The 23837-nt window shown below is 39.5% G+C and overlaps 5 protein-coding genes across 5 annotated transcripts; 1 reads left to right on the top strand and 4 right to left on the bottom strand.

Annotated features, from left to right (window-relative positions):
- Positions 1 to 89: 89 nt before the first annotated feature.
- Positions 90 to 5660, bottom strand: ppt2b (palmitoyl-protein thioesterase 2b). The gene is made up of 8 exons (XM_008331208.3): positions 5169 to 5660; positions 4189 to 4342; positions 3984 to 4079; positions 3791 to 3898; positions 3563 to 3646; positions 3177 to 3261; positions 2968 to 3022; positions 90 to 2728 (listed from the first exon to the last, which is right to left on the bottom strand). The coding sequence occupies exons 1-8, from the start codon at positions 5376 to 5378 to the stop codon at positions 2585 to 2587; spliced, it is 936 nt and encodes a 311-aa protein (XP_008329430.1). The 5' UTR covers positions 5379 to 5660; the 3' UTR covers positions 90 to 2584.
- Positions 5661 to 6399: 739 nt separating this feature from the next.
- On the bottom strand, positions 6400 to 14090 carry cratb (carnitine O-acetyltransferase b). The gene is made up of 15 exons (XM_008331207.3): positions 13669 to 14090; positions 12621 to 12842; positions 12091 to 12209; positions 11685 to 11738; positions 10665 to 10827; positions 10122 to 10296; positions 9794 to 9884; positions 9265 to 9352; positions 9081 to 9181; positions 8557 to 8676; positions 8041 to 8163; positions 7644 to 7779; positions 7482 to 7544; positions 7261 to 7398; positions 6400 to 7179 (listed from the first exon to the last, which is right to left on the bottom strand). Exons 1-15 carry the CDS (start codon positions 13717 to 13719, stop codon positions 6976 to 6978), a joined length of 1848 nt encoding a protein of 615 aa, XP_008329429.1. The 5' UTR covers positions 13720 to 14090; the 3' UTR covers positions 6400 to 6975.
- Positions 14091 to 15159: 1069 nt separating this feature from the next.
- lypc (ly6 domain containing, pigment cell) lies at positions 15160 to 16905 on the top strand. The gene is made up of 3 exons (XM_008331206.3): positions 15160 to 15417; positions 15739 to 15858; positions 15950 to 16905. Exons 1-3 carry the CDS (start codon positions 15366 to 15368, stop codon positions 16159 to 16161), a joined length of 384 nt encoding a protein of 127 aa, XP_008329428.1. The 5' UTR covers positions 15160 to 15365; the 3' UTR covers positions 16162 to 16905.
- Positions 16906 to 18193: 1288 nt separating this feature from the next.
- On the bottom strand, positions 18194 to 22126 carry clic1 (chloride intracellular channel 1). The gene is made up of 7 exons (XM_008331203.3): positions 22048 to 22126; positions 21736 to 21802; positions 20482 to 20591; positions 19804 to 19929; positions 19477 to 19583; positions 19094 to 19275; positions 18194 to 18996 (listed from the first exon to the last, which is right to left on the bottom strand). The coding sequence occupies exons 2-7, from the start codon at positions 21775 to 21777 to the stop codon at positions 18835 to 18837; spliced, it is 729 nt and encodes a 242-aa protein (XP_008329425.1). The 5' UTR covers positions 21778 to 21802; positions 22048 to 22126; the 3' UTR covers positions 18194 to 18834.
- A 209-nt stretch (positions 22127 to 22335) lies between these two features.
- LOC103394086 (sperm acrosome membrane-associated protein 4-like) lies at positions 22336 to 23792 on the bottom strand. The gene is made up of 3 exons (XM_017041396.2): positions 23317 to 23792; positions 22799 to 22909; positions 22336 to 22721 (listed from the first exon to the last, which is right to left on the bottom strand). The coding sequence occupies exons 1-3, from the start codon at positions 23366 to 23368 to the stop codon at positions 22498 to 22500; spliced, it is 387 nt and encodes a 128-aa protein (XP_016896885.1). The 5' UTR covers positions 23369 to 23792; the 3' UTR covers positions 22336 to 22497.
- Positions 23793 to 23837: the final 45 nt, after the last annotated feature.

Consider the following 23837-nt stretch of genomic DNA (forward strand, 5'->3'; position numbering starts at 1 on the left):
TTTTATTACTCTGCACTAACCTCAAAGGGTTAACATTACAAAGTTTGGTACTTCTACCTTCACAATAAAAACGTAGGATTCCAGACACGTTAAAAGTTAAAAACACTACTTTATTGTAGGAACTTACAACATTTGACACATTTCATTTTTTCAGACCAAACACTGTACAAACTGTTGGATGGTGTCAAAATATACATTTGTTTATTTTTAAAAAAGTAGTCTGGTCTGCATTTTCCACCTGTGTTATCACTGATCTGTAAGAACATCCCTTTAACAACAATAATTTAAGCAGTTAAATTAACATGAGCAAACACTCAATGTAGCAAACAGAATTAATATAATACTTGTGAATCGTCCCAGCTGTCCCACCGTGTGTCTCACATGTGCAAAATACTCATACTTCCCTTTAATCCTTTTAAGAAATGAAACAATACATATTTTCTTTCTTCCCCTGTGAGAGACACCTGGAATTCAACCATTAGGAGACATTAATGCCTTTAACTATTTACATAGACAAACATTTGGGGTTGCTAAAATGCCTGAGATTTCTAAATGTAATGGGAGGTACGGAGAGCCACAAACACCGTACAGTACAAAACAGTCATTCTCAAATTGTAGGTCACAACCCAAAGGTAGGTTTAAGGAACTATACTGTAAATACTTATTCTGAAATCAGAACACGGACCAGGATTTTTAATACATGACATTGTCTACCTATTCTTTGTCTTGTTATCTTGTCTAAACTATGACGTTTTTGTAGGTAAAATACTATCATATAAAACTCTTTTGACATAGCACAATATGAGAAAATACAAATTTGTATGGAAAAAAACAAGTTGAAACCATTGGAAAGGAAAGTAAAAGAAAAGAAACTACGAGTCCAATAGCCTGACAGTTTAAGTACCAATGGTTTAGAGTGAACACTCAACAACAGCCGGGCGTTAACGCTCCAGGACCTCCATCACCATCATTAGCACCGTGGCTGAAGGCAGCAATTTGTAGCACTTTTGGTAAAGGACAAAAAAGGCCGAGGTATCAGGGGAAATATTAACGCTCTGCCAACCTAAGTACACATCCAAAGCACTGAGTAGTTAGGATAACACAACAAAATATGACTGGGTGGACATGCAGGATAAATGGAATTTCTTTTTTTACGATAGCAGGGCAGTGAGTCTGTACATTGTGATGATCAGGCACTCTCTGAGTTGTGGTAGTGGTTCTGAGGTAAACTGTCAAGTGGGAAAAAAAAGAACTGAAGAACATCTAAGAGAAGACCATAATAGTTATTGACTTGAAATATCCTTACTAGTACAATGTAACACAAACCAGTTTGTAGTCAAATGATGCCTTTAGGTTCTTATTCAATTCAGAAATGGTGGGGCTCTTACCCAACCAGACCATTTTCAGACTAAGAAAAAAAATTGAATCTCACATTTCACTGTCAGAACTCAATATTTGTAGATCCAACTGGAAACCAACAAAATCTGGACAAAAACCATGTAAAAGACTGATTGTGGCAAACACAGTGGGGTTTTCTAAGGCTCTGGTTCATGTTACGTAGCACTTTGACAATTAACATTTTGAGTATTGCAAAAACAACAGTCTAACAGTCTGATTCTAAGAAAACATTTTCCCCTTCCTATCTGTTGATAGAACCTCAAAGTCCAACAGTCTGTGCTGACAACAACCGGAGCCGGAGTATGTTGTTTAGATGAGGTGTTTGTGTTTGATAACTGAAATATTTAGGCTGCCCCTTTTCAGATAATCTCTTCTGGAAGACATTCATTGCGTCGTATGTCAAAGGTGAAAAGAACAACAATCAACGATTGTTGTTTTTTTACCTTAAACTGAAATCTGAACCAAATTCATCTGTAGCTATTAAAAATGAATGATATTGTGCTTCGCTGCAGAAGCAGCAACACAGTGAAACAGACACTGTTCCGTGGAAAAGTTTGCCATTTGGGAATGTGAGCTCATTTTCTCCCTTTCAGAAAATATTTTTCCCTGTTGTTTCTGTGTCTTGTGTGTAAATCCTGAATCCAAACGTTTTCTCAGGAGCCTGGATCAACCTCTCCTCAATACATCAGACCAAAGTCAGCGTCTTATGAATTGTTTTTTTTTTTACAAATGTATTTTTTATACTGATATTTAATCAAACTTGCTGAGATCATTTATTCTTGGCCACTCAAGGTTTACAGTTTAGCTTATAAATGCATCTCAACCTGAAAAGTATATAAAATAGTGAGGAATTCCCAACTTGTATAGCTCTGAATACTCACTTAAGTAGAATACTGATCTTGTTTTGTACTTTAGTACTTGAAGGATCGTGAATAAAAACACTGTTCTTGAGTTTCAGTTGGACCAAACATGGTTGGTGAATAATTGCCCTGGTCTTTTTTTAGCTGGTGTTAGTTTCACGTGTGTTGGTGACAAGAGTGGCATTTAATCTGGAATATTTCATTTAAATCTACAAAGATCTCAATCTTTTCCACCGTTTCCCAAGTGTTAAAAATTAACTGGTACATCACCTGTCCTTCATCTACACATTACGAATTAAGAGTGAACTAACACTGTGTGTGTTGAACTAGTCCAGCCACTTCTCCAGACAGGTGTGGAACACCGTCTCGTTGGAGTGCCACATGATGTGTTCCACACCAGGAATGGAGCAGAGGATCAGATCTCCACGAGCTGAGAGGGTTTTCAGGCCAAAAGCATCCTTTAAATAAACCTGGAAAAATCAATATAATATTATATAACATTATATTTTATTATATAATGTGGTTCTATGATAGCGGGCATCGCTTATGCCTTACATGTAGGACATAATTCGATTTCTTTATTTCTATTTCTTCCGTATCTTTTGAAACGTTGATTTAATTTTGCTATAACTTTGAAAAACATTAACTATTTTTGGATAACCAGGAACTTGTGCTTTTTTTTCTGTTTTGTCACATGATGCAAACTCACCTCCTGGTGCTGGATCTCCACAACAGTTTCATTGTCATCATAAAAACCAAACTGACTGTAAAAAATCAAACACAGGGGCATAAAATGTGTGAGTGTCACATGAGTCATCTGTGTTTTCACAGAAAATAGATGTAGAACATGGAAACAACTGGTGTGGGGAGGCAGTTTCCCACGTGTCAGTTTCAATAACTGTGAAGAGACTCAGTTACCTGGACTGCCAGGGAGTGATGACTCCGTCGTCTGGACCACCCACCAGAACCAACTTCTTAATCTTCAAAAAGTTTTTCTTCCACTCTATAAAAAATAATAATAATTCAGTATATGCTGTGGATATTTAATGTCCATCAAAATATGTAGTCAAAGCTGTAGTTGAATTCTTAGACCTAAGGTTTGAGTCATTCTAGAAAAGTGAGGTAAAATCCCCAGTGTTTACATCGGGGTCTGAAAACTATGTTGTAAGTAATTTAGGTCGAGTCTCTACATTACAACATTTAGAGTTTGAGCCACAAAAGGAGATTCAACTCAAGTTCCCACGGTGTCGATATCAAAATTATCTAAATAGATAATTTAGTCGTAAATTCAAAGGTTTACCAACCTGTTGAATTTGGATTGGGCCTCTCACTGTTGAGCAGAGCCAAGTACTCACTGCTGTTCACATATCTGTCTCTGTGGTGAGGGTCTGGAGGAAGACAAGAGGGAAAACCAAAGCAGGGTGTCAAAAGAAGTAAATGTTTCCTGATTTTTTTTTTTTCTGTTTGCAGAATTTAATTTGCCGTCTACACAGGGTCAGAGGACGGAGACAAAGATGTTTCAAAATTCTCACCATTCCAGTAGTTGCAAATGGAGATCATCTGACCAAAAGCAGTGTAGCAAATATGGTAGAGGTTGGACTTGAAGAAGTGAGGGAAGAGGTACTTCAAATAGTCGGTGTCTGGGAAGAAGGAACAAACAGAGACATCAGCTGGGATTTAGACAGGTCTCAGTGTAAAAGTCATTACTTCAAAAGTCCCACTTACCTCCATATTGTCCTGCCTGAGGTGAGGACAAGGAGATGAAGGTTTGGACATTGTGGTCAGGAAGCGTGGAGAGGATTCCTCTACAAACCAGTCCGCCTGCAAGAAATACAAAAAAATAATGTGTTATTGTTTACAGTACAGGTTAGTCTGATAGAAAAATGACAAAATAAATAACAAATAAATCAAATATTAAGAACATTCAGACCTTGGGAGTAGCATATGAAGTGAACACCCTGTGCTGCATTTCGTAGTACTGGGTAAATGGCTGACTTGAAGCCCTCCACCTGCTTCCACATGGGCTGCAGACTGGCACTTTTGTCGAACAAGTCGATGACCGTCACATTTGTCCCAGGATGAGACTAGAAAGGAGAGGAGGTGTTGGGTTAAGTCCTCATCATAGCATGAAAACAAATGACTCGACCGTTACAATAACATTCTATTAAACACTGCTGAATATCAAATATCCTTGGTGATGTGACATGTTGAGTTCATGCATGTTTGAATCTAATTTTCTAAATCACTTCAGAGAAGAATACATGGACCAGAACCTTTTCAAAACTCAGATCAGACCAAAGTCACAACAAAGGTTTTCCACATTAATACACAGAAAATATACACAAATAAAAATATTTAGTATTTTAGGATTGTGAAAGTAGAATGTAGGATGTAAAAAAGTCATAAAAATACTTGTGTCCAGAAAACTATTACTTTATAAAAAGGCACTCATTAATGACATATAATGGAGTCATTAATTGGGGATCATTTTGAGACGTGAAGTAATTATTTAAACCTCAATATAAACGTGCTAAAGGTTTCATTATACACAGATTCAAGCCATTAAACTGTTATAACCTGGACAGTAATCAGTAATAGATTAGTTTTACATAATCTCATTACTTTGAGATAACCTCATTTTTTAAATTTTATATAAAAAATATATGACCACTGTTTCATTTCTTTATGAAAGACGAAATTTGGTATAGCACGATATATTAAGAGTCGTTAAGTGTGGTTTCCTCTACCCTGTGCCCTGGTTAAGATAGTAAAACACAGGCATGGAAACGTGATGATATAATCTGTCACTGATTACTGTATACAATCGGGTCCAGAACCAGCTTGAATAAAGTATTCTAAAACTGAAAGGTAACCACTGAGCAACACTTTCAGTTCATGATAGGCACCCACCTCGTTGATGAACCGCAGTAAGTTTCTAAAATCCCCCGAGCTGTCGAATAAACCGTGCACAATAACCACCGGCTTGTACGACACCACCGAAGCACAGAGATACAGCAACAGCAGCGGGTACAGGAGCCCGTGAGCCTCGCTTACATTATTGTTGTTGCTGCTGCTGCTGCTGCTCCACCTGCTCAGCATGGACGGACGGCAGTTCTTCATAACTCCTGAAGCACAATTCTATAAACCTAAATCCACTAGGGTTTGCTGAAGTGAAATGTAAGAAATATTTGAAAAGAAAATATTTACAGCTGTTGTTTTGCTAATGTTGTTTTAGCATCTTCGGATACTATCCCTGTCCTCGCTGCAGTCGTCAAGGTCCACTCGTTGAGTGATTTAATTATTAATATCCCTATCACACTTTGACTAATTAACAAAGTGCTACAATAACAAGACCTGCTGCATGTCCTCTTCTAATATACTGTCATTGTTTGTTCCGGTTTCTACTTGAAAGAACATTACGTCATTTCCCTGTCTTGTCCAATCAGCGAAACACATACAGATGACGTGTCATATAGTAACCACCCACAGCTCACTGAAAAGTTAGGTAATCTGGCAAAGGTGTCTAAAGCCAGAGAATTTTATTTTTTTAACTGATAAAAGACATTTTTATCATTTTTATTCGCAGTCTCAGTTCAGAATTCTACGTGTTATCGGGGCAAGGACATAATTGGTCCGTTTTTGTTGTCTTAGTATGAATTCAGAATGTATATTTTTCTAGTTTCTGGCCCATAGGATTAAGCTTATTCTGACCATTTGTTCTCCTTTTACAAGGTTTCTGGCCCATAGGATTAAGCTTATTAAAAAAATATCCATTTTTGTAAAGCAAATTGTTTTCAGTTTTATTTAAAACTGGTTCAACATCTTCCTGGTTGTACACAACACTTTTCTACATACGCAGTGACAGAAGTATTGATTTTAGACCAACAATATGAAAATACCACATGATAACAATGTGGTGTCTGAATCCCAAGGTTCCCAGAATAGTTCACTGTGGTTCTCATAGCTGTTGTAAAGATATCAACCATGTCATGGTGTGGTTTGCTGATGTACACATGACCATAGATAACGTTCTCGCTTCCACAGAAACACACACACATATCTTTTTATGACACAGAATGTACGAATCAGAGTTTGTCTGCGAGTTTTCATGCCCACATGAACACAAGGAGAAACACATGACTACATGGAAAAAACGCCTTTATTAATCAGACCTGTAGGAGGTAAAACAACAGGCTTGACTACAGCGGCTAACGCCTTTTCACTTTTATGTAAAGGTTTAGTTAATAACAACAGTGGGAGATAAGTTCTTCAAAGCTTATTTCTCTGTCAAAGACTCAACCAGCTTTCACATGATTGGTCCTTTTAAATCCCATCCATTGATCCTCTACTATTCATCAGGTGACTTGGAGAAAATTAATGCTGTCACTTCAAACACACGCTTTGGCTTGATCAGCTGGAGTATCTGCTTGGCTTCAACTTTTGTTCTGCTTTCACTCAGAGGTGAAACCCTGTAACAGCCATAATTCCGCTCAGCTCTTTTTGCTACAAAATTTAAAGCTTTTTAAAAAAGCACCTTGAAAACTCCTTTTTTTACAGAGTTTTCAAATATTCAGTGGCATGCATGAAAGGAAAGAAAAAAAAGAAAATCCAAAATTAGGGTTCGATGGAAATAAAGTGTCTTTTTATGGCATGTGCGGACGAGTGGGTAGATCCTGTTGTCTGAGTACATCATGTACCATGTACTGTCACTGCAGCTCTACACAGTAGGCTGCAGCAGCTCCTGTAACTGACACAAGGTGTCCTTCAGTGTGAGCGCTAATGTCTCTGCGTGAGTCTCCTCGCAGCAGTTGAAGGCGGTGATGGAGAAGTGGACGTGGTCGGCCTGAGGGTTGTAGCAGATGGCGTAACCGTCAGGGACGAGGGGTCCGAAACACATCACGCTGTCGGTGTTTGCAGGAACCTAAAAGACATGAGAGAAAAGAGAAAAGTTAAAAAAAACAGTTCCTGGTACTTATTGCCACATCTAGAGACCCAAACTGACCTGTCCTGTCCGGAGTTTCCAGTGTGTTGCCAACCCGTACGCCGTGTCCATGAAGATTTTAGGGATGCTCAGTCCTTCCTCGATGGCCTGCAGCTTCAATCCCAGCAGGTGGCGCTCTATGCCGAGTCCTTTGAGTGTCTGGGGATGGGGGAGATAACAGAAAAAGATGTAAGGGGTTCACTGGGTAAAAACACAGGTCAACTGTTGGTCTGAGTGTGTACCAGGTCGGTCAGGGCTGAGTGGGCGTTCACTGCATGTCTGAACAGCTCCAGCTTCGCTTCTCTCTGCAACAGAAAACAGAAAAATGATCAATAATTATAAAAATGTTTTAAACCAAAGTGATGAATCTGCAGACCAGGTCGTATTCCCACAGAGTCTCTCACCGAAACACTTGGATCATCGAAGGCCTGTATGAACTTCAGAGCCTCTTTCGTTGGAGAGCGAACATATTCAGTTCTTCCTCCACGGAACATCCGCTGAGACGCGATGTCACAGCTGGGACACACCTCGTTATGAACCCTTTAGAAAAAAACAAAACAAAACAACCCATAAGTGATAATTTAGCATTTTAAACCATTGTTATCTCTTTGCAAATGTTGTGTATTTTCTTTGATCAACTTTTCTCTCTTTCTGGCCTCAAGTGTTACTGATTAAAGTCTTTCAAAGGTGACTTTTGTTTTTGGCTTAAGTTTAAGTGTGAATTGAAATATAACATGACCCATTATTTGACCTCTGGCAGAACAAAGCAGTAGAAGAAGAATGACGGGAGCCGTCACTGACCTGTAGTAGGCCAGCTGCAGCGCCACCTGGAAGAAGGAGTTTGGACTCAGGCCCTGCGTCTTGGGGAGTTCTTTACCAAACTTCTTGAAGTTGAACACGTTGACATCCAGATCGTTGATCAATCTGCAGTGAATTAAAATAATCTGAACATATTTGTAACAACAGGAAACTATATATTTTACTTTTATAAGATAATATATGGATAATATATACTTCTGGCTCCACTACGGGCAGAAGTGAAGAACAGGAACCAAACTTGTTCCTCATTCAGACAAGGGCAGCTGAAGAATGAATAGGAACCAATACTCTACGTTTGGACAGAACTGAGGAAATGGAAGAACCTGGTTTAACCATGAAAACTACTGAGAGATGAAGGAAACTCAGCTAAACTGAAGTGAAATGAACACAGGGGACAGAGAGTGTTTACAACCTGGGAGCAGATCAGACTGTGCAGTGAAGACATTGTTGTAGCACGATGAAAATGTGTGTGTGTGTGTGTGTGTATAATGATCTTACATGTCCAGGTTCTGCTTGGCGTGCTCAATGTCCCTTTTTATGTCCCGGTCAATGTGGAAGTAAAGTTTTTTGGGCATGGCCAGAGGAACCAACGGCGCTCTCTTGGGGTCAGGTGTCTCACTGCAGTCATAAAGTTACAGGTCAGACACAGAGAACAAATCCAGCAGCTTTACATCTGATGGAACATAACAGGGTTTCATGTGTAGAATGTGTTTTATAACATGAGCCACGGTTGAAGACTGGAGCACAATTCACTGTTTTGGTCCAGAACCTGTTGTCTCTTCACTCTCAGTTTCGTTGGTTCACATGATAAAAAGCGGACCTACAGGTGGTGCTTACTGTACATCAATTTTTTTTAAACCAATGGTTCCCAGTACAGTACCTGGTTCCTGGAACTTGTTCCTCAGTAGAAACTCCTGTTGTATAGCAGTATTGACAGCCAACAGCTGTCCTTCACACTGATCATATATTCTGAGGTGCTAAAGTCGAGGCCTCTGGGTTTATTAACTCCTTCAGTGCCTTACCAGTAGTGAAGGATGTGGTCCAGCAGCGTAGCCACAGGTGGACCTTCAGCAGTGGCCTGTTCATACAGAAGGCCCCAGGAACCGTCCTCGCCAACCACAAACTGTGGAACCAGCACAAAGCCAGCGATGAGTTCACATACCGCTCGCCGCATTATCAACAGGCACGTTTTATCTGGCTGCTCACCTGGAGTGTTTTGTCGAACCAGCGGTTGCCGCTGTTGGAGAAGGTCCCGCCCCCGTGCAATACCTGAGCTGCTTTACGGCTGGCGTACCTGTCAGTCAAAGTCGGGTCAGATGTCAGTTGCGGTGGCAGCACAATGCGATGATTATTACATTTAATTTTTAACAGCAAAATACATTTGATGTTACAAATAAAATGTAATTTTAAAAGACTCAAATTTGATGATAAAAATTTTTTAGTGGTGCGACACCGATGCCTTTACTTTGGAGTTTTCTTCAGAAACTCGAACTGAAACTCGGACTTGAATCCGCCCTCTAACTTCTGTATTTCTGTTCTTATAATAAAGTACGTAGCTGTTGCTACATCAATACCACATCAGCACAGCCAGAATTGGCAGAAGTGTTGCTTTAACACCTATGTTCAATACAATGATATCAGAGTGTGTGGTTTTCACAACATCAGCAAACACAGAAATACTTCAGACAGGGTGTGGAGAGAAGTATGTGTGTGTGTGTGTGTGTACTGCACATACTTTTCATCTGATATCCTCATCACTGGAGAGTCCAGACATAAGGAGAAAAGTCCTGTCTCTATCAGCTTCACTGACTCTTTGTTCAGTTTATCTGTGACCCAGAAACAGGAAAAAACACACATATATATAAACAGACCTGTATAAACATGCAATTACATACATGTCTTTCACAATGTAACAATGACTATTTGGCTAACTGTAGTCAATAAACCACAGAATCCTGACCTACTTCCTTCCGGCATGTGGGATCAAAACTTGCACCTGTGGTGGTAGGTATGTGCATTGGCATATACAGTAATATATGCTGAAAAAAACCCCTCTCAGCTACCTCTCAGCAGCCGGTTGTAAGCCTCTCCCCACGTGTGGCGGTGCTCGCTGGTCAGGATTCCCATCGGTTCCTTGTCGGTCTTCCAGGACTGAGATCGGATCCTCAGCAGCTGACTGTGGATCTGACTCTCTGTCAGAGGAGTGCCGTCACTGTTGTACACCTCCAGCTGAAAGAACTGTGGACAAAAAAAAAAAACCCATCATACATGGTCGATAAGTAAAAACACTACAGCATTCTTTAGGCATTTTGGGGTTAAATATAGATTCCAGGTCTTAACACATGAAATTATTATTTTTATTGCATTTTTAAATAAAACTTTTTTAGAATCATATATCAAGAATTCAATTTGGATTTCAAAACTCTGTCCAATTAAACTCTCTCCATTGAAACCACACGACTCTGACCACTGATTTATAAGCTGTGGTTTAGGTCTTGGGAAACATGAGGGGTGTGGTAACACAAAACCCAACAGGACAAGGACACAATGCTGAACACACTGGCACATGAAAGGAAACAAAATCTAGAAACCCCCCGACCCCTCACCTGGTAGTTCCTGACCACTGTGATGTGCGTTGGGGCGCGTGAGCGGCCGTAGTGTGCTAGGTAGTCGTGTTTGGGCCCCGGGATCCTGCAGGAGGAGAAGAGGAGCGGGTACAGCTCCATGCACAGGGGCTTCCCTCTCATGTAGTCCACTGGGAGGTGGCCACTGGGAGGTAGAGAGGGAATAGGAAGTTGTTTGAGGAATTGTTTTTTGGGTGTTTTCTGTGAACTTCATACATGTTAACCATCAGATGATGATGATGATGTCACTCCCTGACTGTACTGTACAACAGTTTGTCTGCGCTCCTCATGTTTCACTCGGGGAAGTTTTTACATCAAGGCCCTTTCAACAGCAACACAGCTGTCGACCTTGAAAAGCTGCTGCTACAAACTGAGACTGTATCAGTGGGAGAATAAATTTAGCCTCAGTTTATGAAGCTCAGAAACATGAAACGATGCCAGTCAGGCTGAAGTTGAAGCACTACAAAAGGAGTTGGCATTATTTAGAATATTAAATGATGTTAAGTAAATCCAAAGGTCCACTTAAATTAACAGTAAGGTAGCAAAAATAAAATTGAAATATTAACATTTCTTTTTTTACATCTCTTTTTTCATGAATGTCATGTGTGTGAATGTCATAGTAACATGCAATACATACATATATAGTTATACAGTCACACATACATACATTTCACTTCATTTTACTATTTTTCTGGACTACAAGTCCCGCTTTTTGCATTAATTTGAATAGTCCTCCGACTTATGCCGCTACTTATACAGGATATCAAAATTTAATTTATTTTCTATGACCACAAGAGGGCGACGTCTAGCATCGGGAATATTAACCACTGATGCTGCGCCACTGTTAAGGCATCGGGAATATTAACCACTGATGCTGTTATACTGCTGACAGGAGTTAACCATAAAGACAACAAGAAAGAAAAAGACTCTTCTACTCTACTTTCATTTTTTGACATATACGAGTTATAATCTCGAAAATAAGCCAACAAATCAAAAACATACCTTTTTATTTTGCTCTTGAAGTCCAGAACAGCTGCGATCAGTTTGGATGCAAACCTGCGGGGCAAACCATGTGACACATCGCAGGTCAGATTTGGATGGTGGACTTCAGGTACTTGAACTCATCCCTGGTCACCAGCCCTACTGCTCCCTTCACCTTCTCCACCGACATTTACAACGGTAACCAGCAGCTGTGGTCTGTGAAGGTCTGTGGTTTGAATGTAGTTATTCCTTGTGTCTGGCAGCTACACTTTACAGTACAGCTCAGCTCAGCTCAGTGTCCAAGTCTACGGTTGGTTCCCAGCACCAGCCTCTGACTAAATGCCAGAACCTCATTGTAAATCATAGACTACCGTGACATTTGTGCTGAATAACAGAGTGGAAAACAAACCGGCGAGTGCTGACTCACACTAGTTGGCTCCTCCAGTCATTAAAATCTCTCCGGGGCAGAGAAATAGCTGGGCTGGAGTGAACGGGCAGAGGCTGTCTGCTCTCCAGGTACGCCCACTGGACCCACCGGTCTGCGATCTGCAGCAAACACACACGTACACAGACATGGAGCTGAAGTTACTGCTCTGCAGAACACACACTCTAAATGTCACACCACTGTCGTGCAATTTGCAAATTAAAAAAAAAAAAGTCAATCATAAATCCTAAAGATTGTGATTTTTATTCCATTTTGATCAATGAGTTGATCAATCTGTGTGCTGTCAACTTGTTATCAACTAATCCTCTGGTTAATAAAATGAATAAAATACATTTTCCTATTTTGGATTACTTTTGGAACCCATTAGAGAGCATGCGTATTTGAGTGATTACTATCTGATTAATCATAAAATATGAGGTGCTGCTGTCGGACTTTAACACACAACTGCTCCTCCCATAATCCACTTCTCACACCTGTGACACTTCCCACACACAGACTGAGAGCTCACTGACCCAGTTCTTGGTGTTTCTCGCTCTCTTCTCCAGGCCCTTCTGCAGACGAGCTCCCAGGCCGCCCGGTCGCCCGAACTCCTGCACCATCCTGCAGGTGTGGCTGAGCTCCTCGGGAGGGAGCAGAGGCTCCAGGGCCTTCAGGTAGCCCTGTAAGGTGTGGGCCAGAGGAGGCACCGGCTGAGGAGGCACCGAGGAGAAACACAGCTCCTGCTTCAGAGACACCTGCCAAAAGAGTTGGGATACAGTAAAATGACAGACCATGAATCCAGACAGTGGCGGTGAAGTGAATGTAAAGGGAGCAGAGATATGAATCTCTGAATAACTGTTTTTTTTTACATTTTCAGCCCTCAACTGTGACAATAGTTGTTTGCTGTGGGTGGTGTACAGCTCCACAGCTCCCTGCTATAATAACAAGCCTTAGTAAAGGAGGCTGAGCTACATGCCTGTTTACAAAAAACAAAAACAACAACTTCGACCTAGTTTGGCCATTTTCTTTTATTCAAACTTTCTGTGTCTAACTTTTAACAATACTTTTTGTTTAACTTTATATTATATATTCAGTCACACTTTAAAAATTACATTTTCGGCTTTAATTTGATAAGTGTGTTATTCATCTTTCGGCTAGCTTTTAGCCTTAACGACCGACATATCACCACAACTTTTAACTACTTCTAACTGCTATCTTTGCGCATCACATTTGAACTTTTTACACCAACCTTGACCGCATTTCATCGAACTTTCTAGCTAAAATTCGAATAAGTTTGGGTGATAAAACAATTGTGTTTTGACGTGGAGTTGGTGCCGCGATTCTGTCATATCGCGAGACTTTATGACTTGGACTACAGCTCAGTGTGCATGTCAAAACAAAGTCAAGGCAGCCTGGGGAAGTGCCAACCGCAAGGAAGCCAAGTTTAGGGCGAGTCTTAAAAGTGAGGAAGTGCAACAAAAAGAAACACAGCAATGAACACAAAACTATGTTTACTATATCTTCAAACGGACACAACGAACATGTGCTGCATTCACGAAGCACAGAAAAAGCAGAACTCACCCTGGAGAACCATATCCTGCAGGGTCCGGGCTGAAATCTCCCCAGAATCATGTTTTCCCCCTTTTTTTTTTTTACAAAACCACTCTGTGTGACATGTGTACGTCACAAACGTAGCCGTGCGTGTTTAACTATAAGTGTGCTCGCGTTCTAATAAGTTGTGCACAGTTTCCGCAGTAGTCACGTCTGCCCGATCCTCATACTTCTTCTGTTTCTTTCTGCTTCTGTTTCTTTCTGCTTCTTCTTCACGGTGAATTCTGTTCCGTCTCTCAGATCTTCGTTTGAAAACCAACATGCACGGAGAAACACATCAACATTCAATCTCCTCCTCTTCCACCTCCACCTCCTTCTCCTCCTTTTGTGTTTGTTTCCTTACGCAGAAATCATGCAGGAGTCCACGTACTGAACGGAACATAAGCAACATACAAGTCAGCACGTGTTGACGTAAATACGTTTCCCCTACGTGAGAAACGATCCACGTAGTACCGCGTACGTCCACAGGATAGCACTGTTACTCGTTTCTTTTTCAACACATTGAAGCCTGTTGTTATTGTCATTATTTTTGGTTTCATTTCCACATCTTATTGACATCTGCCGTCTTAATCTGTTATTATTTTTGATTTGTTTTACTATTTTATTACTATTCCCTCACCAAAAACACACACACATATAAATCTGTGTTGGAATAATACACTTCATTTAAAATGAACAACAACAGGAATGTTATTTTTAAATTAATAAATAATAAATAATTTGAATTTGAAAAAACAAACTGGACACACTCTAACAGACACAGGCACTGTCAGCAGACTGTTCACTGCTGCACGTCTCCCATTACTGTTCTGAGGGATAATCCACTTAACTTGCTGTTAACTTTACTCACTATGACTCTCGGAAAGAGAGTGCTTCTGTTTATCTCCATCAGCTGACTCCCTTCACACTCAGCTGACTTCATCTGGTGGTTCCCATACAAACTTATTACTTATTGTCCCATTTTTTTATGCATCAAAAAGTTAAATATCTACCTATAAAAAATAGTGTAGAATCAAGAAAACAAACTGTAGAGTCAAGAAAACAAACTGCATGCGATGAAATTGGTCACATTAACAATGGGCTAAACATGACTAAAAGTTAGAAGAGAAAATGTAATAAATTCCAGCAAAGAAAAATCAAAAGCACAGAAAGATATTCAAAGGATGATATAGATTCAGCCAAAACTAAAATTTGACCAAATCATTAAAAAATTATGGAGTACATGGTTGAAGGTTAAACTCAGAAATGGTTTGAAGTTAGTTAAAAATATCGGTAGAAGTCAGTTGGGTACAAAGTTAAATATCAGTCCAGAATGAGCCAAAACCAAAAACCAAAACCAAAAATGTTTTCGAAGCCGTCGCCATGTGACACTGAGAAACAGGTATTTTCACTATTTGCACATTTAGAACATTTTCTGTCAGCTGATAATAATTACTTCTCCAAATGAAGTTATGGCAGGGCAAGGGGGAGGACGATAAATGACGAAGAGAAGACCTGTGACAAGACCGAACAAGTAGTCAGGAGTTAGAAAAACACATGTAGATGACCTAAGACTGGAATATATCAGTGATGAGAACATGGACATCTAATGTCTAAAAGAGTGAATTTTCTATCTTGTATCATCCATTTTACCTGAACAGCAGAAAAGACTTTTTAAGAGGAGAACAATGCCTCGTGTTTGTTTTCTGATTCTGTTCCTGGGTTTTCTTCCAATGGCAGGTATGTAAAAATAAATGAGATTACTATGGACGACTCTGGACAGTTATCATTCTTTAAACAACCGTCAACCATTTCTTATGTCATACTGGAATATTAAGTCCATTATTTACAGTTAACAAGAAAAATGTGTATCGTGTAGTTAAATTAAAAAAAGAAAAAGTATAGCAATAAATAATCTAATAGAAGAAACTAAAATGGAAAAATTGTTGTAAAACTAAAGAAAGAAAAACTACAATTCTATGGGTTCAGGTTTTTATTCAACCAATTGTGCCGATCTAGAACGAACACATATATTTTACTTTTTTATTTGTGTGCCTTCAGGCTGTCTTCACTGTTACACCTGTGTGTTTCCTGCCGTCTCTCCTCTGGACTGCCTCAGGTTTCCTCAGGAGTGTCCGAAAGGTCAGCGCTGTCTGTCTAGCACTGCGACGGGAAAACGAGGTCAGTTTTGCATGTTTCTAAAGAAACTAGAACCAATTCCTTCACTTTACACACTGGTCCCGGTCTCAGACTCGTTTCCCTGCTCCCCCAGGTGCTCTACAGCTGACCATGTACGAGATGAGCTGTGCTGTTCCCGCTCAGTGCGGCCTGAGCGGACAGAAATACGCCTCAGGACTTTACTTCAACTACACTAATGTGTGCTGTGACACTGACCTGTGCAACAGTGCAGGGTCGGTTACTGTCCTCTGCTGGACATCAGCCGCTCTCGCTTTGCTGCCTTCACTCGCTCTGCTGCTGACGTGAAACTTCACTTACCGTTTTTTACTAGATTACTAGTAAAGATTACTATCTATAATTTCGCTTAAAGCTATTTTAATTCAAATGTAAACCAAGGTGTCGTAAGGTTTGACTAATGTCTAATAAATATCTTGTATGAGTATCATGCTGTTCAAATGTAATTTTGCCCACATTTCATGTAAAAAAAAAACACTGTGTAAAACCATTACAACCAATCTGTTACAACAACCACAAATAAAAAACAAGAGACAAAAATATGTAAAGAAAACGTCCCGCGCCCTCTTGCGGGCTCCGTGGGAAACTGCAGTATTAAATGGACAAAAGAATAAAAGAAAATATTAACTGAACAAATATCTGGTACAAATACAATGCAGAGAAGAAATAACGACATCACTTTGTCCTGAAAAACTTTTATTAGGAAATGAATACGTGTGTATTCCTAAGAGCTTTAGAGTATAAAATACACACCTGTTAGTTAGATTGGTTCTATTACTGGTTAGAACTTTGTTGACAAGCCACGTGTTGACATTTAAGTGCATCAAATTCAATTTGACAAAAAACCTTTATCTCTGAGTAAAAATGAAAAGAAAACAACTTATTGAAATGAAAGTAACAATGTTCTCCGACATTACATTACATTAAATTAAAATCCATCAAAAGTGAAAAACTTGTAGTTTTAGCGTGAGAAAATACTACCACAGAACAACAATTTCAAATATTTAGACATTCTCCCTTTAGAAATGACTCAATGTGGAAAAATCTGCAACTAATTCAGTCGAGTTAAACATTGTGAAATAACAAATCAAGGACGTCGATATATACTTATCTACAAGGTTAAAGATTGTCATTTTGGTTTGATTGAAATAGCACTTAGGTTTAACTGCTCTGTGTTGATCTGAAAACTGCATCTTTAAATGTTCCCTTCCTTTACGCAGTATCATAATACCATAAGAGACTTGTTGTTTTTCAAGTCACATTTTGTTTATATATATATATATATATATATATATATATATATACATATATACTTTTTTTTTAATTATTTAATTTATTTAATTATTTTTATTATCAAAAAATCCCACAAAACAAATCCCACTGCTGGAATACTGGGCAGAAACCACAATCAGTGATCTCAGTGAGTGTCACTGACAATAAAACACACACACTCACTCACTAAAAAAACACTGACTCACTGAGTTTTAAAGTGTGCTGGAGTCAGACTTCTTCCTAGGACAGTAAAGACATCGCTGGATTGTATACAATAACTTTGGGAATCAACTGAATATAAAGTACAGTGCGGCTTGAGTCAATAGTCTAGATGTCAGAGGTGAAGATTAGACACAGGGCTGCAAAGTTCCACCGAGACACACGTACTTCTGCTGTTTCACAGTAAACTTTAAATCCAATAATTCTATCAGCAATGTCTTGTTTGTGCTCCTGGAAAAAAATAAAAGAATAATAAAACTTTAAAATGATTACAGAAGGTTCAGTATTTTGGGGATTTGATGATTATAAATGAGAGTTTGTGTTTAAGAAAATACAGATATGGCTGCTGTTTTCTTTTTTTAAATACTGTTTTTTTACATCAAACTTCTTATTGCATTTTTTCCACTTCCTGAGGAACAACAAGGGACGCTGCAGCAGGGGGCAGCAGTGAGTCGTTAAAGCGCTGTAACGTCACCCAAACTGACAGTCGTAGCAACAACAAACCAGTACAGTCTGGGTCATCGTGAATAATCCTTCACGCCCACAGTGGCAACACGGAAAGAGGAAGTCGGAGTCTATTCAAACGATTTCCTGTCTCTGTAACAGTTTTCGGTTTCTGCTCTGCAACTCGTTCCTGACAGAGAGGCTCAAAATTTCACTTCTGCCACCAGGATGACAAAAAAAAAATTACAGAGTATCAATAAAAAAAAGTAAAAAAATAAAAAACCCAACAAAATTTCACTTCTGCCACCAGGATGAAAAATTACAAAAAAAAACTATCTATCTCTGTTCATTAAAACAATGTTGGTCATTTGTTTGTTATTTAGGGAAAACAGACCAACATTCTCAGAAGGTCTTAAAATAAAAATGTAAATCAAATGTTTGCCCTGCCCGGTCTTTGGTCAAAGACAAGAAACAGACACGTGTGTGTGTCTACAAGTAATGTGATCAGCACAAAGATTGTGCAGAAAACCTGTTGCATGGCCAAAACATTTTTGTTCTTTCTATAACAAGAAAAAAAAATCCTTCATCAAGCACAAGACACTAAATAGGATAACGAAAATTTTAGTTCCCACCACCAAACTGAGGAGACAGTAAGTCAGATTTATTGGATGAAGTTTGAAGCACGTTTTTATACCTGTGTATGAATTAAATACTAAATAAAAAAAGGTTTTGGAATTTTTCTGGCAACAATTGCCGCTTACATTTACATTTATCTCTTATGATTGTTTTCTCATCTGCGTATCTCATTTCCTCAAGGCCGTGATTCACTGCTGAATGATGATGCCAACAATAACTAAAGTCATATAAAAACAGGACTCCACTGTGTGTGTCTCTAACACAGTCTTTACGTTGATCACATTACTTGCAGAGTCAATTCTTGGTCTCTGGTGTTTGTTTGTTTGTTTGTTTGTTTGTTTGTTTGTTTGTTTGTTTGTATGTTTGTTCTGGTGTATTGGTGACGTTCTCCTCCTACTTGAGAACTTTGGCTACAGAGGCGTAGGCAATGTGGATCTCCTCGTCGATCGGGCAGGTGGAGGCAAACTCCTCCCGGGCGTACGCTGCATTCAGGTACCTCCACAGGTTAGTTAGGTAGTCGGGGATGTTGAATTTCCGGTATTTTAAACACACCACCTGTGGGCAGTGGACAACGGAGGAAAGGAAACTTCAGTTCAACTCGTAGATTCATAATGAATCCAACTTGATGCTGAGCTCAGAACTGAAGACTAACCTTCACAATATGCAGTTTAGGCAGCAAGTTGCAGTCAGCCAGAGTCAGCGCTTGGCCGTCCAGGAAGGGGCGGGAAGAGGAAACAACATCATCGGCGCTATTCTCATCAATCTCCTCAGGAAGTGGGCAGCCCAGGTAGTCGTCCAGTTTCTTCAGCGCCTTCAGGAGGCCCTTTTCAAGATCTGAGCACACAGGTGGCGAAAGAAATGACCTCTAATGTATGTATGGCATTTTTGTTCACAAAACCACAGAGACAACGATGACAAAGTCGCAGGTTTGACTTGTGACCTGGAGTGAGGTTATAAACTCCTGTGACGGAGCTATTATAAATATTTTTCAAGAAAAGAGTCTACTAAGTGTAAGGATTGTAAAACGTCACAAACTTTCATTGGCCTGGGGGTTTGAGTTCTTGATGTAGGCGGAGAATTTGGAGAAGACGTCCATGCCTGCAGTGTTGGACTCTGGGTTCCGAGCGGCCAGACGTACATATCTGAGAAACAAGAAGAAAATTATTAATTAATTTTCTTAAAAAAGTTAATTTTGTAATCCGGAGTTTAAGTACATTATTACAACATATACACTGTTAAAGATACATTTTTTAAAACATTTTCTGTGGAGTACATGTGGGCAGTAAAATTTGACTAATTTTTAAATGGTCTTAGTAATACAAGAATCAAGAAATACAAAATACAAAATCAAGGTAAGGTTACTTCGGCGGACAGAGACGTTCCTCCAGGAACTCCTCAATCTTGTTGGTGTCAGTTTTGACCTCGTTGCCATATAACAGGAAGGGAGGCTGAGCTCCGGGAGCCAGGTCCTTCAAGACGTCAGGCTTCCTGAGATCGAGAGAGAAGAAACACAGGGCAGATCAGGAACGGATACGATGACAGGAAGTCAGGCTGTGGTTGGTACCAGAAAAAATGTTGGAAAAACTACGCCAAATACTGAAGTACAGTATCCTTCCTAGGGTTAAAGGAAAAAATATATGTAAAAAAGAAAAAAAATTAAATATTTATGTTGATTTATTGTGTGCCATTATCATTAGTTTACAAAACACAGTCATGTGATTTATTTTAAGTATTTTTTTCATGATGTCTGTATCTGTACATGTGTTTTTTTCTAGACAACCTAAATAAAGCCATTTAAGAAGAAGTTTTTTTTACAACTAAAAAAGAGGAACAAGGAAATAAAATTGAAAAAAAAAAAAAAAAAGAAACTGAATCTGCTGAACATAATTTGTACCTTCTAAAACCACTCTAACGAGACAAAAGACTCCCCCTTACAATACACCTGGATGTTCCCGTGTTGTGGCAACAGAAACCTGCAGCACTCACAGGAAAGAAGGAAAGAACACCTAAAATGAAGGAAGGTGGTGTATTTTCTTTTACCTCTTCATGTCCACAGTGGTGACGTCAAAGGTGACTCCTTTCAGCCACAGCACCATGAAGAGACGCTGGGAGAACGGACAGTTTCCGATGCTCTGTCCATCACTTCCCGCCTGGAAAAACAAACATATAGGACTGTATGAGTTGAACTGTAATTTAAACAGAGGATTTCTCAGCTATTCTTAGCCAAAATGGAGGAAAAAATCAAAGCATTACAGACATTTGAAGAAGCATTCGACAGGAGAGAACCTGCTGTGATGGATTTAACAGTAACAAAAACAAACAGACCCGCTGTTAAAGTAAACAGTTGTCTGCCACTTTTAGAAACAAAATAAAAACCATTTGTTGTATTTGTGTAGGGCGTTTCAGCCTGTCAGGAAACAGTCTCTGGGCTTTAACAAGTCGTCTGTGTGGCTGAGGGAAGCCATACATCAAGTGAAGTCACTCTAAAGCTTCCTGTAGGAAAGGTTCTGTGTAAACAGGAGGGCAGTTATAGCCAGTCTTGTAACTGTTTTAACTAGCAACAGCGTTGGCAAATCCATTTTAGTTATAGCCAATATAGCCTAGAATATTTGTGTTATTTTTTGACATTTAAAAAAAAATTCTATCCCCTTTATAAGGACTAACTTTTCTTTTTCTTGTTAACATTAATCAATTTGATAACGAAGCTGTAGCTATTTAGCTAACTAGCTTTTCTGTTGTTATTTAGCTTCTGTATTTTGTACTTTAATTGACATCAGAATCAATAAAACATCTTTGTACGTCCACTCTTTTCAGACAACTGTATTAAAACCAAAAACTTAGTAAAGTTACAAGAGCATCTTTCAGCCCTAATGAAAAAAAACGGAAGAGGGAGTTTCACCACGTTCACACAGTGGAATCATTATTGAAACTTGTGTAAGAGCATGAGGGGTGGGGGAGGCAAGGCAAGGCGGGGGTTTTAGAGAACTTTATATTTTTGTCCTTGACAAAATGAGATTATTAGCCTGCTTTGGCTGACACGTTAAATATAGACGTACGGCATCTTGTATTTAATCAGATTTATGATGTTTAAATCCAGCTGAGTCGTTACTACAGATTGTTTAGCTGTCAGTGAACGTCACACAGCTGTCATCAACGGACAAACACACATGTAATTAAACTACGTAAAGTAGAATACTTTTCTGCATTTAAACTGTGTTTGCCTTTAAAACTGCGCCATGTTTTGGCGTAGGTTTTTAAAATAAATAAATAATAATAATAAAAAACATCGTTTACCTTGACAAAAAGTTCAACTTTGGGTTGACCTGCGTCACTCATCTTCACCCGCAGATAAAAAAACGCCCTGTTTTTGAAACACAAATGCATAATTTGTTAAGGAAAATGTACTTATTCAAAAGAAAAACTGAACCAGGGCATAGCCCCATCTTTCCTGTTCCGCTGCTACAATCTCTGAGGAGAGTCAACGTTTAATCCGATTAACTGCTAACACTATTGTCCCTGAACGCAGCACACGGCCGTTAACAAATTAAACATTTTACACGGAAATATTACAAGTTTTTAAAAATGAGTGAGTTAAATTGACTGTACCTCAGAGTGTTCGCCTGTTGCTAGTGCTTCTCACTGCTTTCTCCTCCTCTTGTTCACCCTCACCACCCGCCCTTCCCCCCTTCCCCCTCCTCCTTTACCACAGCGCCTCCATTTCCTGCTGCTGCTCAACTGTTTCTGTTCCGAGTCACAAATTTATAATATATTCCGAAGGGTTAAGGATTATGCAGTTTTGTTTTTGTGGGGTTTTTTTAGCTATATTTGCTCATTTTATGGTTTACAGAACCAAACAAACATAAACATACATAATATGAAAGCCATAAATGATGCTGTGTTACTATACCACCAACAGAGGGCGACATTTAGCTTTATTTCAAGAAGACAGAAGGCTTTACAGTCTGGTAAAACATGTTATTAGGAAGACTGAGACACATTTTAATCACAGGTTGCTACAAAACACATACATTCATTGGACCAGTTAAACACGTGACACTATGGCTCCCAGGAGCCCCAGAGGGCGGACAGGATGGCGGCACAAAGGGCCACAGTCAGAGAGATGTGTGCCGTGGAGGCTCCGTTACACAGATTTGTAGTACAACACTCGAAACTGCTGGTGTATGATGCCCCCAGAAGGCTGCCGGTCAATGTCTTCCCACACAGGTCTGAATCCAGGCAGCCGCGGATGTGCAAGGAGATGGGTCCTGTCGCATTGAACTCTGGGAGCACAGAAAAAAGTAAAACTGGCTTCATCACGAAAACGCCCCAAAAAGTGACAGATGATAGTTTTCCTTACTTGCTTCTCCTCGATAGCAGCTCTGAGTTGCGTTATTACACGTTAGATCACTTCCGAAAAAACATTGTCCAAATATGCCGATAGGACACTGGCGGCAGTCAAGGCAGTGCACTATTCAGTGAAAAGAAAACATGGAAAATGTGTATATTTATATTAAAAGTTTTGTAACAAGAAGTTTCCACAGAAGAGAATTCATTAGCATGACGCTGTGTGGTACAGAAAAACCTCTCCATGTTTTACACAGGTCCACATATAAAGTTTATTTTTTAATCTCTTTTTAAATCATTTTAAATTCATCTCAGACCTACCGCAGCACTGGTGATGAAACCAAATCTCAGATATCACAGAATGTAAGTAATCTAGTAGATGACTTGTCCGTGTATTTAACTATTTGAATTTGAATCTAACCTGTTATACACAGTACAGCACTCCTGTGTCCATGTGTGGCAGTTAGTGCAGCACACAGGCAGGTCAATAAAACCACCGTTCACGGCCCCATCTGAACATTTCAGACCTACCTGCTGCAGCAAAGGAGATCAGGACAACCGCCGCTTTCCACAAGATCTTCATAGTTACTAAAAAGGTCAAAAGGTTATTAGTTTTCTCTACGTGATAGCAGGTCTGGATACTGGCAGTGCGGACAGTGAAAAGCCCAGCAGTCTGCGGTGAGGCAACGTGCAAGAATGAGGATGATCTGGTCCGACATGGTTACAGACATTTGGAGGAAGTTGACAGGAATTACAGAAAATTAACAAACGGGACATTGAAGAAGGCATTTCTGTTTCCAGTCATGTAAATGTCTTGCAACATGATTTTTTTTTTTTAAAAAACGACTTTGTTGCCGGGTTTGTATTTTCTAATCCTACCTCTTCATCAACCATCAACCAGTTGGGATGCTAACAGCGCTAACACCCATCTGATCACGACACTTTAGCGTTGTTGTGTAGCAGATAGCTGAGCTCTTACTCACATGCTGGGGTTTAGCCACACAGCATCCAGGCTGTGCGTCATTAGGCAGAAACGACACATATGGAAAAAT

Source organism: Cynoglossus semilaevis, chromosome 18 (assembly GCF_000523025.1).
Source record: "Cynoglossus semilaevis isolate Cse_v1.0 chromosome 18, Cse_v1.0, whole genome shotgun sequence".
NCBI lineage: Eukaryota > Metazoa > Chordata > Actinopteri > Pleuronectiformes > Cynoglossidae > Cynoglossus > Cynoglossus semilaevis.